Source organism: Candoia aspera, chromosome 5 (genome assembly GCF_035149785.1).
Source record: "Candoia aspera isolate rCanAsp1 chromosome 5, rCanAsp1.hap2, whole genome shotgun sequence".
Classification (NCBI taxonomy): Eukaryota; Metazoa; Chordata; class Lepidosauria; order Squamata; family Boidae; genus Candoia; species Candoia aspera.
Window position 1 is genome coordinate 59,654,954 of NC_086157.1, and position 17,879 is coordinate 59,672,832.

A 17,879-nucleotide genomic window follows, 5' to 3' on the forward strand; every position below is an offset into this window, starting at 1 on the left:
TGCTTAAATTTTATGTTTTCTAACATTAGTACTACTACTACTACAAAGGTGTTGTCTTCGTAGTGGTTCCACATTTTGCACTGAATGAGATGAAGGTCTATAGTTTCTTCTGATAACATACTGCTTCTGCCATGAGTTCGGAGATTCGGGATCCCCTCATGTTCCCTTTGAGTTGAACGTAGTTTTGCCTGCCAAACTGAAAGCATATTGTGTGACAAAGGTCTTTGAGCTTTATAAGTGTTGATGTTTTTTATTTTTATCTGCTCCATTAGGTTGGCTACACTGTATCAGAGTGCTGCAAGTGTTTTGTTGGGTATTTTGGGTTGATTCAAGTATGCAAAGTAGTACTATCGAAGGGTTTTTATTTACTCAGATAAAAACATGGAGGGCAAATTTTTCTAGATACCTGAATTTATGTTTCACTGAGAACAAACCTAATGTGGTTTTTAATATAATGATTGTAGCTGCAGGAATGTCTTACCAGGTGTGATGACTTTTAACAAAGTGTGTATGATTTCCTAACCACCAGTTGTGGTCTGCTGTTAATTCCCCCAATAAATTTTTGTTATAAGCATTTCCTTTGGTACCTTTCCTTTTTATTTTCCCCCTCAGTGCTAATTTGAGGGACTCTGTACTGTATGTTAAAGATCACATGTGCATAAATACAGACCTAGTATTTCCCGGTCAAAGTCTTGTTTAACTAAGAGTAAATATAGGAAAGTTTTACCAGTATTACCTGTCCTTGAAATGGTTGACTTGTTATTTAGTGCAGTATTTTAAACAAATGATGTCTTGAATGGAAGAAAATTTACTATATTTCTCACAATTCCTTTAAATAGATTCCTGGGATTCTGTCCAGAGAACCAAAGATGTTTCCCCACAGCTGAATCAAGCCACAATCATTGACCTACATGCTTCTTCCACCTACAACATCCGCATGTATGCAAAAAATCGGATTGGCAAAAGCGAAGCCAGCAATGAGCTTACTATCACTACAGATGAAGCAGGTACTTTCTACATAGGCATTAATTAGATTTAATGCTACATTTATTACTGGATGTGCACACTTTGGGCATTTTTAACATTGCCAAGTATATCAAGGAGTTCTATATCTGATGCATTATGATATCAGTTAAACAGAAAATTCCTCAGTAGCCTGATATTGATACTTTTGTACTTAGGACTTTACCATTAGTCACTTGTGTAAATATGAATTCATATTTAATGCTGGTTTGGATATAAGCCATTTGTAACCTTTTTGTCTCCGTGCTGTGAAACCTTATTTCAACAGACCATTGGTGAGGAGGAGATGTCTGTTAATTATGAAAGTATATAGTTGACATTTATGTCCTCTGTGTAACAATATCATAACATAATACAGAAAATTACATTGTGTCATTTGTGTCCTAACTCATTATGAAAATGATGTCGTTTGGATAATGTTGTCATTATATAAATAACGTAAATCATCACAGATGTTGTAAATGCAAGATGAAATTAATGTAAATTCAACTCAGTGTAATGGTATGTGGGAATGACCTTGGGAGACTGGGCCCAGAGATGCTGCCTAGGAATGGTCAGATAAGAGACAGCATAGTCTGCAGCTGGATAGTGGGCAGGGCAAGAGGCTCAGAAGAGACCCTCCCTGATTTATCAGTGTAAAGGAGATGGGAGGAGAATAGTACTTTCAGACTTACAAGATTCTGTTAACGTAGCCTTACAATAAAGTAGCATTAGCTCATCTGGTCGTGTTTCCTATCTGGTCTACCTGGTAAGGCTAACACTTAGCTGGACTATTTTGGAAGCAATCCACATATCTGCTAATTCACAGGAATATCATTTGGAAGTTTATACCATTGCATCCAACATCTGCTTACATGGAGGTTTCATTAAATCATTCATTGTATTATGTTTTAAAGATTTGACTGAAGGTGACTTTAATCATCTTATAATTAAAGCAGTGATAGCACCTTTCAGACAGAAATAAATGGCAGAATTAAATCTGAGATTATTTTTTGAGTTCCTTCAACATTTTTAACCCTAAGTAAAAAAGTGAATGGGAGATTTTGGGAGGTGGGTGAGTCAGCCAACATGTGATTAGAATTTGAGGCTCAAAGGTGGCAAGATTTGATTCACATTAGTGATTCAAGATTTAAAGGCAACTTAACATGTACTAATTCAAAACTTAAATTAATAAAAGATTTAATGTAGACTAAGAGAGAAGCATCAAAATGCTTGCACTGTTTCATTTTTTGGCAGAATGGGACAGGAATAGCTGGGGGTAGATCCTTTAATGGAAATTAACCCTGCAAAGTTTCACCTGGATTTCTTCAAAGGATTCAGTCTTCAAAGATGTTTTTAAATATTCCCTTCCACCTCATTTAAAGGCAAGCATAGCAGGAATGAGGAAAGGTCAGCACAGCAGCTTCCAAATTGTCCAGAAGAGAGTCAGTAGAGAAGCTCCATTAAAGCAATGAGAAAATGCAATTGCAATTTAAAAATAAAACATTAACAAGCTGTTAAAAAATAAACTTAAGATTGCAGAAGCCACCACCATCTGACTGTTTGCTTTACTTGAATGTAAGTTTGTTGACATGGCTCATTCAGAGTGATCCTTTTTTGGCAATGTCACATTACATGCTGCTTGTGCAACATTTTTAAGAAGTAAAAGTCTGAGAACTATGTGTATCATCACTATTCTCAATATAACAGCAATTTAAAGAAATGGTTTGGATTATAGTAGTCGAACAGCAAACATATTCTCTCAGATAAACTTACACAATGAAGATTGACTACTTAGTCCAAACAAAACAGATAGATTAGTAGCAGAAAAAAAATAGGAGTTATTGGTGGTAGAGGGGAAAAGGCAAAGTAGGTGAGGTTGAAAGAGCTGAAGAATGCTACACAGGCAGGACATAGCAGTTAACAGAGTTAGTAACTATTGATCAGACAAACAGGTTGAGATTTAGGGAAGAATATGGATAAATGGGGATAGATAGGGGAAAAGGCAAGAGATGTGAAAAAGAGCAAACAAGATTTTAAAAAGCAGCAGAAAGACTCTGAATTTCTGTTTTCTCTCTTCTTCCAAATGAACCTGCCTAACCAAATTCACTCAGACAACAGAGTAGGGTTTCCGCATGCTCTCTGACAGGAGGGTTCAGAGAGGAGACAAAACTTACTGGCTGGGTATTCATGTCAATATCAGCCTATTATACCACTCCAACCTTCCCCCATCCTACCAACCTCAGTTTGGTGAATGACTGAAGGAAAACTAATCAAATTTTGGAGACTTAGAAAAGTCCATCACATATCCAAATTGCCTTTGAATCTGTCTGAATCAGATGAAATACTTAATTTTATTTGATGCCTGGGACTGATTCAATTTGAAATTTTGATTCCAAGAGATGATTTTGTAGAATCTATTTCAAATTGCATCATTCCTTTGAACTTTCCCATGGCCCCAGCAGATGTCACATTTTTAAAAAAGTATGTGCTTAGGTATAAGATTTAATACTGATACTTGCTTTTAAAATGTATGTTATTTTTCATTGTTTTAAGGAAACAGTGATCTGCTTAGTATGAAAAGGGATTATGAAAAAGTATTGTTATATTTGGATAGGATAAGAGTCAAGCCAACCGCTGGTGCATGTAAATAAGTCAAGCTGACGGGCAGTGGAATTTTGTTTAATAACATAGCAAACTGTCTTAGACTGAGCCAGACCATTGATTTCTCTGGTGTTGCTACCAAGATTAATACCAGCAATTTGAATTGGACCTGGAAATGGCCATTTGTATCAGTTTGTCTCTCTGTAGCCTCTGACTAATTCCATCTTACTCTTTCTCACCCAACACTTCTCTAGATTCTAAGAGCTCATATTCCCGCTAACTATGGCACAGACATGCCCCATTTTTTATGCCATGTCCTCATGACATTGTCTTCATGTCATCCCCAACCCTAAGGTTTTTCTCTTCCTCTGACATAACTTTTGCTGTGGATGCAATCTAACATGCTTTATCAATGATGTGATTGATGACATAGTCAGAGGTTTGACTTTGCCCTGTTTGTCCTGGGCACTTTAGGCTGCTGTGAAATGTCCTTTAATGGCTGGGCTCTGCTGTCCATGGCCATCTTAACTTGAGCTGCTGGAGAGTCCATACATTTGGCTTTTGCAGAGGCAGCTGTCTGCACAATGCTGATTGGCACTTCGGAAAGCACCAGTCAGGCATTGCCCAGAATCCTTATCTAAACATATTTAGCACTGTTTTGAAAAAGCACTAGAACTAAGTTTACAAAACAGGACTAGCTCTCTCTTCAGAAGGATGATATAAATGGGAAAGCGAGCTGAGTATGCCAGATTTGTGTTCTTGGATCTATCATCAATTAGGGTATTATAGATTTTCCAGTTCTGCTGACATGGGGGATTTGCATGTCCATACTTTTTACTGATTTTGTTACTTGGGGCCTGGCATCATTATACCTACTCATATGCCATTTCATCTACTCCAGAGGCTATTTCTTTGTGGTGCCAGCTATGGCCACACACTGTCATTTCCTTGCAACACTAATTGAGGACAGATCCCACTCATTATCAGTCCCTCTTTGTACTTCATCACATCCCCATACTCTGTAGTCTGTGATTCATCAGCTGGCCTATTTTAAGATGTACTTTTACCAGCAACATTTTGTGCTAATTCGTCACAGCAGCCAGATGGAAACCTGAGGGGCTGGCTCTTACCCAAGTGGGTATTGGCCACCTGAAACAAGGCTGCTGGACAACAACCTGCCAGTGCAATAAGGGAGGAGAAATAACAATGCTTCACCTCTCTGGTTGCCATGGAGGTGGCCCAAAAATGGGCACATATCAATACTTGGTCAGTTTCACCCTTAGTTGTTCTCCATCTGCACTCTAGACAACCGAGGGAGAAAGAGGCTGCTCAGGGCTGATTTCACCAAGAACCTGGTCATCACTTCATTTATTTTTTATTTATTTAGAACATTTATATGGCCAACTCAAACAGTGGGACTCTGTGTGATGAACAATACCAGTGGCCAATCAGACCCTCACCACATTCACCCAACAAATTGTCAGTGAAATTCCCACTTGTCTGCCAGAAACCAACTACATCCATAAGGCACTGAGGGCAGACCATCTGAAAGTATCTAGCCCTACTGAGGCAATGCAAGGCTGTCAACCACAAGCAGAGCAGAAGTGATTTGACCATGGCAATGGAAAAGTGGTATTATCCTCCGTATCCAAATCACTTAACGAACTGCTCCAAGGGGAAGACTAGATCTAACCCATGACCACTTACATGTGTCAGAGTTGAGATCACCTGGAACAAGTAAATGATTGCAGTGAATGCAGGATGTGCTGCAGAAGACAGACACAGATATCTATCCGGGGTGGGGTGGGGGGAATGCCAGGAGTGATAAAGACTTCTGTAGAAACAGAAAGGTCTGTGAGAAATAATGAATGAAAAAATGGACAAAAACATGCTTCTGTTGCTTTAGTCTCCTGCTAGCCCACTGAGGAATACATCTGATACTCTTTATGACTTCTGTATATTCAAAACTGAGATGCAAAATATCCTTCAAGGAAAGTATATCTTTTTTGTAATACAGAATTGAATATATATTCTTACTTTTGGTATCACTTAGTAATAGAACAATTACCCCAGTATTTAAATGATTGTGACGCCATGATATGTTAAGAAAGGAATCAAATATAGTGTACCAATGGTTTGTAGTAGATAACATAGTAATCCATTTAATGGAGTCAACCCATTGAAGAAGACTGGGAGATAGAACAATGGCTTTAAAATATCAGAAGGCAGTGTGACAGAAAGGGGAGGTAAACATCATCTGCCATCCTAACATGTGAGCACCCAGAGTTCCAAATTGCATTTGTGGATGATATCCTGAGTGTGGGAAGTTGGTGTTTCCCATCGTTGAAAGTTCCTGTTTGTCTTTCCTTAATATGCATGTGCTTACAGAACATTTTGAATACTTTTTATTTGCTTAATTAACTAGTCATATTTCCTGTTTTTCATTTAACTGAAAATTAATGTTCCAGAAGAATCAAATGATCTTAATTTAGAGATTAACTTTCCCACTAATAATGTACAACGTGAACTTGAAGCTTTCCATGGTGAATGAAAGGTCTGTTATATGGAGTCATAATCAAAGAGTGCTGATTTATTCAGAGTAAGCCAGGGATGAGGGGAAATCCAAGCTTTCAGCTGAGTCACAATATTTGTTGCCTTGGTATCAGCTGGGAATATATGCAGAGCACATGGAAGCATCACCATTTATCCTTGTTTATTTTAGTTCACAACATTTACTGCAAGCATGTTAAATGCGTATAGATTCCCAAACATCTGAGAGAAGCCTGAGGCATTGAACATAATGAAGACTTTACAAAAGCAACATCATGAAATATTAAACAAAAAGAGGAGGGTGGTGGAGGGACACTGCTGGCAGAGATGCACATTCTGTATCATATGCCATTGTGACTTCAGGCTACTGACATATTTTATTCAAAAGTAGCACGTAAAAGGAATTCTTGCAACAAGAGGAGAATTATGGAATCTACACTGTCCTTTCATTAATTTTTAGCCAAACTTGTTTTAATTCCTGTGGACCTTTCTAATAAATTGCAATCGCAGCAACTCTGGAAAGCTCTGGCATCTAAGAGAGTAAAGCAAACGTATGTTTTAACCTAAAGGACTTGTGGTAGAAGTAAAAACTGCATAAATCGATATGCATAGAGTTTTTTTATTTTATTAGCATGGAATGTTCTTATGTTCATGTCTGGAATGCTGTTTGTATTGTAAGAAATTTGATTCTTTTTACTTTTCATTACTGTATGATGATTATTAAAAATAGAAGTAGAAATTCTGGCTTGAATTTTAAGAGATGTACATTTAAGGACATTTGAAAAAAGAAATATTTTTATCCTTTTGTCTCCCTGTAATAAAAAAAGGCCAAAAAAGCCTCTGCAAAGGATTGGGGGAAGATTCCTGAACAGTCAGAGAAAAATCCCTTCATGAGCATCTTTATGTTGACTAAACCTGAGTGATTTTCTACTCTGAACAATTCTCCTGCACATATTTTGCAAGAGTCCATTATTTTCCAGAGTGGTTTTACTCTGTGTTTTTGGGAGAAGAACATAAGAAACTTTCTGTGAGAGCCTATTCTTGGAAGGTCACAAGCATACAGCCCGGAAACCAGACTGGACTGTTATCACAACAACAAATAGGAACTTGCCTGCTGCCTGCCCCTCCTAAGATGTGGCTTTTCTTGCCACATATGGGCAAGAAAAAGAGACACAAGTGTTTAAACTTTGATTTCATCATAAATGTATAGGAATACTTCCATAATGACTTCACTGCTTTTCTATAATAAATCTCCTTATCATAGCTTGTTTCCTGAGAAGTCTACTTGTGCCAGTTTCTTGCTTAGCTGGTCAAGAGAAGCTTAACATTTCCTTCCATGTACTTCTGGAAGTTATCTTGGAATCCAAGCCTTTGTATTTCCAGGTCAGCCTCCCCCCATCTGGAATGCCAGAAGTTTGGATTTCAGTTCCCATATTTCTCAGCAATAGGCCTGATGACCAGGGAATTCTAGGAGTTGGTCTACACATCTGCAGGGTGTCAGGTTGATTTTCCAGTTCTGTGTATTGTTTCTTTTCTTAGCTAGTTCCTTTTAAATTAAGGCTACAGTTCTGTAACCACTAGTTTGGAACTAGCTGCTCTGTAACAAGGGGACATAATTTTCAAGTAAATGTGCACCAATTTGGTCCACATGACCAGTTTGTTTTTTTTAATTATGGTTGAATCTCTTGCAAAGAAATCCATATGGGACTTTTAAACATTATGAAGAAATGAAATATAATATCTAAATAATACTTTTCAAATATTGTATGTTAGGTCCATAGGTACTGAGGACAGAAGATTTTTTATATATATAGTCCTTCACTGATGGTTAGTTACTGTGGTACCATTCTTACAGAGTGAAACAGGAGAACTGCATGCTACCTGTAACTGGATAGGGAAATGATAATGTTTCACAGTTAAGTGCAGTATTACTAAGTCTCACCTCTCCTAGATTCTTCATGGGTACAGAATGGTAATAACTCTGGTATAACCAGAACAGTTGGAATTTAGTGAAATAGCCTTTCCATGCCATCACAGCTTCATGCATACAACCTTTTATGGTTACTGTGTTATCAGAATCCACTCAATCATTCTATTGTACTAGGAGTGTAACTTTGCTATATTCAAGATCCCATTACTAGATATTTTATTAACTCCGAACTTTTCACAGATGAGCTTTAATGATCTTTATGATATTTAAGATTAAATGTCTTCGTACCAGAACAAATAAAATTATACACACACACAGAGAGAGAGAGAATTTTTGTTGTTTATTCGTTTAGTCGCTTCCGACTCTTTGTGACTTCATGGACCAGCCCACGCCAGAACTTCCTGTCGGTCGTCAACACCCCCAGCTCCCCCAGGGATGAGTCCATCACCTCTAGAATATCATCCATCCACCTTGCCCTTGGTCGGCCCCTCTTCCTTTTGCCCTCCACTCTCCCGAGCATCAGCATCTTCTCCAGGGTGTCCTGTCTTCTCATCATGTGGCCAAAGTACTTCAGTTTTGCCTTTAATATCATTCCCTCAAGTGAGCAGTCTGGCTTTATTTCCTGGAGGATGGACTGGTTGGATCTTCTTGCAGTCCAAGGCACTCTCAGAATTTTCCTCCAACACCACAGTTCAAAAGCATCTATCTTCCTTCTCTCAGCCTTCCTTATGGTCCAGCTCTCGCAGCCATATGTTACTACAGGGAACACCATTGCTTTAACTATGTGGACCTTTGTTGTCAGTGTGATGTCTCTGCTCTTAACTATTTTATTGAGATTGGTCATTGCTCTTCTCCCAAGGATTAAGCGTCTTCTGATTTCCTGACTGCAGTCAGCATCTGCAGTAATCTTCGCACCTAGAAATACAAAGTCTTTCACTGCTTCTACATTTTCTCCCTCTATTTGCCAGTTATCAATCAAGCTGGTTGCCATAATCTTTTTTTTTTTGAGGTTTAGCTGCAAGCCAGCTTTTGCACTTTCTTCTTTCACCTTCATCATAAGGCTCCTCAGTTCCTCTTCGCTTTCAGCGATCAAAGTGGTATCATCTGCATATCTGAGATTGTTAATGTTTCTTCCAGCGATTTTAACTCCATTTAAATTTTAACACAATTTACAGTAGATTTATATTTGTTCTGGTACAAAGTCATTTAATCTTAAATGCTAGTATCTTCCTAACTAATTTCATTTCAGTTCTTGTATTCATTGGTCTAAATATCTCTTTCTTACATTCCACTGGGTACATAGTTCTGTTTTTATGCCTATAGATACAGTGGCCTCTCATCTAGTTTTAACCATGCAATCAAATTTGCCATCAAAGCCAGGATTTGCATGTCTGCATCACAAAACTATTAGGGCATTTGCCCCACTCCATGAAAGTACCATTATACAAATCTTAAGTGCAGGTATGGGCCAGTGCATCCTTCACGCATTTCTGTTGCCTTCCCAAAGCCTCCCACATGTTGAGTGTTGGATTTATACAGCAGAAAGAATGTTCTATTAAAAATAGTTCCAGGCATTTTAACACTATAGGAGATAAGGATAATAAAATATACTGAGAATATCTTTAAATGGAAAACCTCCAATATCCCACCTTTTCCGCATCTCAGACAAGAGGAGGCTGCAGAAATGGCAACATGGATGTTTGGATGAGGATGGAGCTATTTGATTAATGTGTTTGGTTACCATTTTGTTGTTTTGCATAACAACAGTTTTGCAACTGCTCTTTCTGTATACCAGCATTCTAGAAATTAGGAATGTTTTGTGATATGTTGTTTAATGGAGCACAAGAGAAAGACTAATCATTTTAATTCATCTACTTGTTTTTTACTAGCTCCTGATGGACCACCTCAGGATGTACAACTTGAGCCCATATCTTCACAAAGCATTAGGGTAACCTGGAAGGTAAATATACACGCATACATATACATATTTTTAAAAGATTATACCATCAAGCTTCATTGAGGGCCCACAAGGCTCAAAGTTAAAAGTATCATAGTTTGATGAATTTATACACACAATGTTTATGGCTAAATTTTCAAAAATTAATGTGCAGCTGAATGGAATTGCATGCTAAATTAAATATACATGCAATTATATGTCCCTTTGCTTGTGCCATTTTGAATATCTTATTATGAGAAGTACAATAGCAGTATAGAAAAGAAATGGAAGTTTAAATTAATTCTCAATTTGATGTAATTTGATAGCATTTTTAGAAAAATGTTACTGCAACGTTTGCATTATAATGCCAATACCCATGAACCAAAATTTAACTAATGTTTAGAAAATTATTTATATTGAATGTATTTAATAAATTTGTGAGGAATTATGAAAGTTTTAAATGAATAATTGAAAAGCAGTAAAAAAAATTTAGATATATATTTTAGTGTATCAGAGTTTATATTTTTAACACACATAAAATGGCATTTTTTCATTCTTTGCTTTTTGTGGAAATAAGATAAAGTTGGATAATGGAAAGGCACAACTACTAGAAATTGATAGTGAGGTTAACTTTTTTTATTAGTCTGAACAGTTGAAAATCCCACAATTAGGAAAAAAATATATACATTAGGGAAGAAAGAACTAGTACTGCAGAAGTGTGCAAAACATTTCAAATTCAAAACAGGTTGTATTATTCTTATCAAAAGTGTTTGCTACCTAACTATTCTGGTAATTTCCAAGCTCAAAACAGTCCTTATTTTGAATTGCATCTAAACACTTCATGGTAAACAGTTGTTTCAAACTAAAAGTGTTTTGAACTTGAACTTTCACATTCATAATGTTTTACATACCACTAGACAACATCGGGACGCGGTGGCGCTGCGGGTTAAACCGCTGAGCTGCCAATCGGAAGGTCGGCGGTTCAAAGCCGCGCGGCGGGGTGAGCTCCCGTTGTTAATCCCAGCTCCTGCTCACCTAGCAGTTCGAAAACATGCAAATGTGAGTAGATCAATAGGTACCGCTTCAGCGGGAAGGTAACGGCGTTCCGAGTCATCATGCTGGCCACATGACCCGGAAGTGTCTATGACAACGCCGGCTCCAAGGCTTAGAAACGGAGATGAGCACCGCCCCTAGAGTCGGATTCGACTGGACTTTACGTCAAGGGAAACCTTTACCTTTACCTTAGACAACATCACATGGCACAGAGTTCTAACATATATGTGAAGAGCCCATGGAGCTTCTACTTGGTGGCAACTGACATGCAAAATGCCTTTTTCTGACAATGGTTGTGAAGATAAAGTTATGATAAGGTCTCCTCAAAAATGAGCTTGGCTGTCAGTGAGTGCATGGATGTATCCATGTAGTTTTCTGGCAATAATATTGAAAGGGTTACCACTACCACCTTCTGGGATTCTTTTAAACAACAGCCCTGGGTTTCCCTTGAGGTCTCACATCCAAATGCTAACCAGATCTAACCTTGTTTTTTTAAAATCAGCCATTGTCAGCTAGGTGTTATCAACTAATCTAGAAAAAAACCTTTGAGGTGTCCATTATACTTCATTCTTGGACAGACTGGAACAATGAAAGGCAGTGAAGATAATCAGAGGACAGGAAATGGAAATCTCTGAAATAAAAGAGGAACCTGGTATGCTTAGCCCATGGAAAAGATGGTCGTAAAGGGAATATGACAGCAGTCTTCAAAGATCTAAAGGGATGGCAAAGAAAAGGCAGCCATGATCTGTTCTGTGCCATCACACAGTACTAATACAGAATAATAATACTCATTTATGGGAAAGCATTCTGGATGAATGCTAGGAATATTTTGCTAATGGTAGGAACAGTATGACAGTGGAACCAAAGGGAAATAAGAAACTCCCCTTTGCTGTATGTGTTCAAGCAGAGGCTGGACAGTCATCTGTCAGGGATACTTTCAACTGGATTCACACAGTTAGCAAGAGGATTGTCTCAATGTTAGAATTGCCCCCTTCCTATTCTATAATTTTGTAGATCACCTTGACATTTAGTTTTCCAAATAAGAACCCAAGACTTCTTTTGTATCTGTGTATATGGGTAGATATGAGTAGATCAATAGACAGGAAGATATTTTGTGCAATATTTGAAGTGTGGACTGCCCTACTTAAATGATAAAATCTGACTACCTGCTCAAGTATGCTGGATTGAAAAGTACCATAGCCTGTAGTATAGTCTTTAAGCTTGTTTTCTACAAAAAGGGTACAGTATTAGATTAAATTAAAAGCCACATGTAAAAACATCTGAACAGCTCTGGTTAAGATTTTGAAACATTCTCCTGCCAGTATTTGTTATATGTTGAAGGACTGGGAAGTTACTTAAGACTCTTAAATATTTAATTAATATATTTGCTAATTTGCTAATATTACCTCCTTACCATCACCTCCTTCTGGGATTTTTTTTTTTTAATTTAGCAACAGCCCTTGCCCCCTTTGTCCCCCTTGCCACAATACACCAATAAAAATGGAAAAGTGATATGATCACAGTTTGTTTTTTAAAAAAAACTATTATCCCAGAATTAATGAAGAACCCACTGATAAATGTACTGGGATCATCCTGCTGTTGAACTGGTAGGATCTGTTCAGGTTATCACATCCATAAGTAAACTTCAACATTGTAGTAACTGAATAATTATTCAGTGCCATTATAAAAAGCCTAATATGCTGTTATAATACTTACTGTGCCTCTGAAAAATAAGAATAGAGACAGAAGAGGTTATCTGAAAAGAATTGCCTCTGTATTTAAGACAACAAAATTTATGAGGAAAGCAAAGTTATTGTGTTTGTCCAAGATCTCAGATTACTGTCATCATTCAGGGAAGAAAGACTTACTATAATTATTGGCAATTTATAGAAAACAGGCAGTAGGCTTTCATAATATTTAGTTTCCGCTTTGCTATACCCTGCATTTTAAGACATGCTATTGAATTTATGAGTAACTAAAATTCTGTAATTGTACCAGCAATACCTCATGCAACCAGTACTGTTCCAAGTCAGATTGTTCACATTAAGAGCTGACATACTAGCTAAACACCTGTGCCTTCTACTTTGACTGAGCAGTGTCAGACCTGGTTAGTATGTGAAATGGAGATCACAATGATATCCTAGAATTGTATGCTACTCTGGGAAGTTGAAAAACATCCTGGAAGAAAGTAATGACAGGCCACTTCCAAACTGATGCCAAGAAAACAATGTGAATGTATCCAAGTAGTCCACATGTGTCAAGCTTGACCCAAAGGAATTTAAATTAAAATGTAATTAAAAATCTCAGCTAATTTTATAAATGTTTGTGAATTTATTACTGAAAAATGTTTGAAAGAAACGTAAGATCTTTTATTATTTTCATAGTAATTATTTTTGAGATTATAAAATGTAGCTCTGCATTCATTTTCTTTTCATTAAAAAGTGCACTTGATTCAGTGAAAAATAAGTTTATTATTTTTATCATCCATCATCATCATCATCATCACAAAATTTTCCTGAAATTAGAATCTGAACTAGGAAAATAGAATTAATATTTTCACAAATAAGAGGGAAATGGCTTATAGTATCTAATACTTTTAAGATCAGGGGAAACTGCCTTCTATTGTTATCATCAGGGAGCTAAGTGACCATTCAGTGACAGAATGATTTCTATCTACAACAGACAGTATACCATAAAACCTAATATGGACATTTATAGTCTGGGGCTCAGAGATAGAGTATTGCAATCACTATTGATTATTACAGTTTTAAAGAAACTTTCATGCAATGATTGCTTCAATTATAAGGAGGGAAAAAAGATTCCTACTTCTAATTTGTCTTCAGAAATGCTGCTCTCACATTTTTAATTTGAATTATATTTAATTATTATCATAAACCTAGAATTCAACCCAATACTTGCATTAGTAGTATGGACTTTGGGAGGGGAATTTTTTCTCAGCATTTAACTTATTATGGTAATGTTTTATTATGTTGAAAGTGTATTCAACATCTGACTTCTTTAGGCGCCAAAGAAGCATTTGCAAAATGGAATTATTCGTGGTTATCAGATTGGCTACCGGGAATACAGCGCAGGAGGCAATTTCCAGTTCAACATCATCAGTATTGATACTACTGGAGACAGTGAAATTTACACCTTAGATAACCTTAAAAAATTCACACAGTATGGCATGGTTGTGCAAGCATGTAATCGAGCTGGAATAGGACCATCTTCTCAAGAAATTATCACTACTACTCTTGAGGATGGTAGGTACTAAACTTAAAAACATTTTTAATCACACTGAGGATGCATAGAGTTTATATGTTATTTTATATTTTTAGGAAATAGATTTACATTTAAGTGTCATCTATGTGCTATAATTTGGCATTAGCTATTGGGAAAAACTGTTAATGAGGACCATTTTGGGCACAGCTAGATCTGTATCCACAACTTTTAAGGTGCTATTTCTGTCTCTTCCCAAAAGACTCCTTAGGTATAATCTGCTTATGAATATCTGTGAAGAAACAGTATAGTTTTTGATGATACATTTTTACTGAATGCAGTATCAAATGTGGTCCTAATTGTGCTGTACTCCTTGAATGGATTCCTGAATTTGGAACACTGCCCCCCCCCTTGTTCCTTTCCATGTTAGAAATAGAAGGAATCTGAGCGTATTCAACAACTTACTACTACTGTACGAAGAATCCTGGGAATTTTCTGTGTTTTACAAGATGCCCACCAAGCTAAAATCAGCAAATGAATGACTAGTTTTTGCATGAATTGGAAATGTTTTGTGTCAACTCGAGAGTTTTGTGGAACACCTAGTGTTCTCATTCATGGGCCTCCAAATCAGACTGTAAAAGAAGACATGGAGGAACAATGGTTAGCCTATCCTGTCTTGCCATGTTCCTGAGTTAGATTTTCTTAGCTTCAAGTGTTATTTGGCCATAGGAGAAAAAATATACTCTACTTGCATGTCTCTAGCTCCCATCCTATCTCTGTAGAATAAATAAAGCTATCAGGGCATAGATCTAATTTTTTTTTTTTTTAAAGTGTGCAGGAGCAGAGGGGAGAATCCAATCATATTTCCTCCACCTGCAAGAATCTAGTGTTTGTGAAGGAGGGAGAAAATATATGTATGACAGAATTTCCAGCATCTTGCCTTGTTTGAGGTACAAGGCATAGCAAGAAAATGTGCACTAGCTTTTAATAAGAAATTGACATTTCTTAAGAAAGACAAAAGTATGTTATTCCTCAGCTTGCTCCAAGCTGGCTGAGAATTATGGAACATGAACTCATCTGAAGGACACTGTCTGGAAAAGACACATATGCACATGTATTTTGATATTACTGAGATGAGTTATCCAGAGCTGCAGAAGACAGCCCTCTTGTGGCTATATTTCATCAGCAAAGAAAAGTACGGAAAAGAATGTACTATTATTAGGATTTTCTCGCGGAGCAGATTCTCAAATGTTTTATGTGGTTAGAGACTCTTAAAATAATTACCAAGTATCATCTGAGATGAAATTCTTATATATTTATTTATTTTATTTATATTTCAAATTTCTGTCACCCCCCACCTCCCCCAAAGGGGGACTCTTTAATATAATTTGTTATTTAATTAATATAATATATATTAATTAAATAACAAAAAGTGTTTATATTTGAGTGCTTATTTAAATATCTTTAAAGAGCCTTACCTAGTACTGTGCTCTTCATGTTTTCAAATCAATCTAATACACTTGAGAGAGATTTTTGGCAGTCTGTCTTATCACTACTGTTTGAAGCTCAGCATCTTGTAGAAAGAGATTATTTTAGGTTGCAAAGATTTACAGGTGTTGGCATTGTTCCAGCTGAGAGATTACCTACATATATAGTAGGGATTCCCTACTGCTGACTCTGAAGAAAGTGAAAAAACACCAGCTTCTCATGTATCTTATTCTCAGCCTTTAGCGATGAAAAACCTGTGCTTTGGCTACAGGTATTGTTTCTGATAGCTCTGAGCAATTTTTGTTTGCTGTTACAGAAAATTAAAAGCTTAGTTTATATTAATAGTTAATATATTTGTGATATATTCTGGGTCTTGATCAATTTGTAAAATAGCCATTGAAATATTCTTGAAACATTAAGAACTCCAGTTGAGGAAGCTAGCCTTCCAAAATTATCTACTTTATCTGTAGAAAAAGAAAAAAAATGTGGATGAGAAAATATCTCTTAGTGATTGCATCTTAGGAGGTCATCTAAGGTTTGAGCTACACTTCTGAACATATCTTACAGGGAACATAACTGAATTAGCTTCCTCCTCTAGTGTATTTTATTTTTGTATACAAATTTATATATCGCACCCTTCTAATCCATGTCATTTAGGGCAACAAGAATTACAGAGTGCACCATTTCCAATTTGTCTACACTATGTTACATGAGTATTCTAAAAATAATCTTATCACTCTCTCCTAAAAGGCTTATTGAACAAATGTCAAAGATAATTTGTGCATACTATTTTTATAGCGTTCATAGTCAAAACCTATTACTGTCAAATTTCAGTTCCAAGTTCCCCTCCGGAGAATGTCCAAGCCATTGCTACATCACCAGAAACCATCTCTATCACCTGGTCTACGCTCGCCAAAGATGCCCTCAATGGAATTCTACAGGGATTTAGGGTTATATATTGGGCTAATCTTTTGGATGGAGGTAAGTAGTTTTACCCCTCAAGTTTAGTATTTCTTCTGGTGATATGTAATGCTTTCCAGGATAAAATAATTCTTTCCATTTCTACTGCAGAGTCAGCCTGTCCTTTGTTTCTACAAATCATTTAAACTTTTAGGAACTGAAAATAATTTCATGTACTGTATTATTCAGTTGCCACTATGAAAGTGTGCTTTCTCTCCCAAACCAATGTATACTATATATTATGTAATTATATCAAGATATTTTTGTATAGCATTTTACTATTGCAGGCATGTACTTCTATGGATTGGCAAAATGTCACTGTTAAGCATCTTAATTCAGCTATATAGCTATACATACACTGATACCAACTTTGCATTTTTGTAGTATCTTAAAATGTGTCTATGTACATGGGGACTGGTAATTTAGAAACAGGGAACAGAATAGTTAAGAATTCTTAACATACAGTTCCATTTCATAAGCAAGAACCTGAACTGAGGAAATTCGAATCAGTAGAATACTAGAAGCATCTCTGATATTTTGTAATACAACCCAACTGTAGAGGCATCTAATAAATCATTGATTAACAGTGTTAAGAAGTTGCTGGTGATCAAGAGCAACAAGAATCCTCTTTTGGCAGTTGCTGATAGTGTTATCTTTTGTTGATCATGATATGTATTAGAAATGGAATGTGTGAGTTAGGCTGCAATATTCATTTTGTTCATCATATTGAACTCACAGGGACTGGATTTTTATTAAATATTTATTTATTTATTTTCTATCCCGCCTTTATTATTTTTATAAATAACTCAAGGCGGGGAGCATACTTATTACTCCTTCCTCCTCCTATTTTCCCCACAACAACAACCCTGTGAGGTGAGTTGGGCTGAGAGAAAGTGACTAGCTCAAGGTCACCCAGCCGGCTTTCATGCCTAAGGCAGAACTAGAACTCACAGTCTCCTGGTTTCTAGCCCATTGTCTTAACCACTAGACCAAGGTTATGCTATGAATAAATTGTGAAGAAACAACCCTAATTTACCAAATCAAACTAGCAGGCAAGAGCTAGGGGAGGGTAGAGAGGGCCCCCCTTCCTGAACAAGAAGAAACTCTGCAGGAATGGCTGTACAGGTTGGCGATCCA

The 17,879-nt window shown here is 36.7% G+C and overlaps 1 protein-coding gene across 2 annotated transcripts in view; it reads left to right on the forward strand.

The window, feature by feature from the left end:
- The window catches only part of DSCAM (DS cell adhesion molecule), a 322,600-nt gene that overhangs the window by 211,876 nt on the left and 92,845 nt on the right, over positions 1 to 17,879 (forward strand). For both annotated transcript variants that reach the window (XM_063305336.1, XM_063305337.1), the window contains exons 13-16: positions 840 to 1,007; positions 9,976 to 10,046; positions 14,098 to 14,338; positions 16,617 to 16,763. In XM_063305336.1, coding sequence (XP_063161406.1) covers positions 840 to 1,007; positions 9,976 to 10,046; positions 14,098 to 14,338; positions 16,617 to 16,763 — 627 coding nt within the window. The remainder of the gene's footprint in view (positions 1 to 839; positions 1,008 to 9,975; positions 10,047 to 14,097; positions 14,339 to 16,616; positions 16,764 to 17,879) is intronic.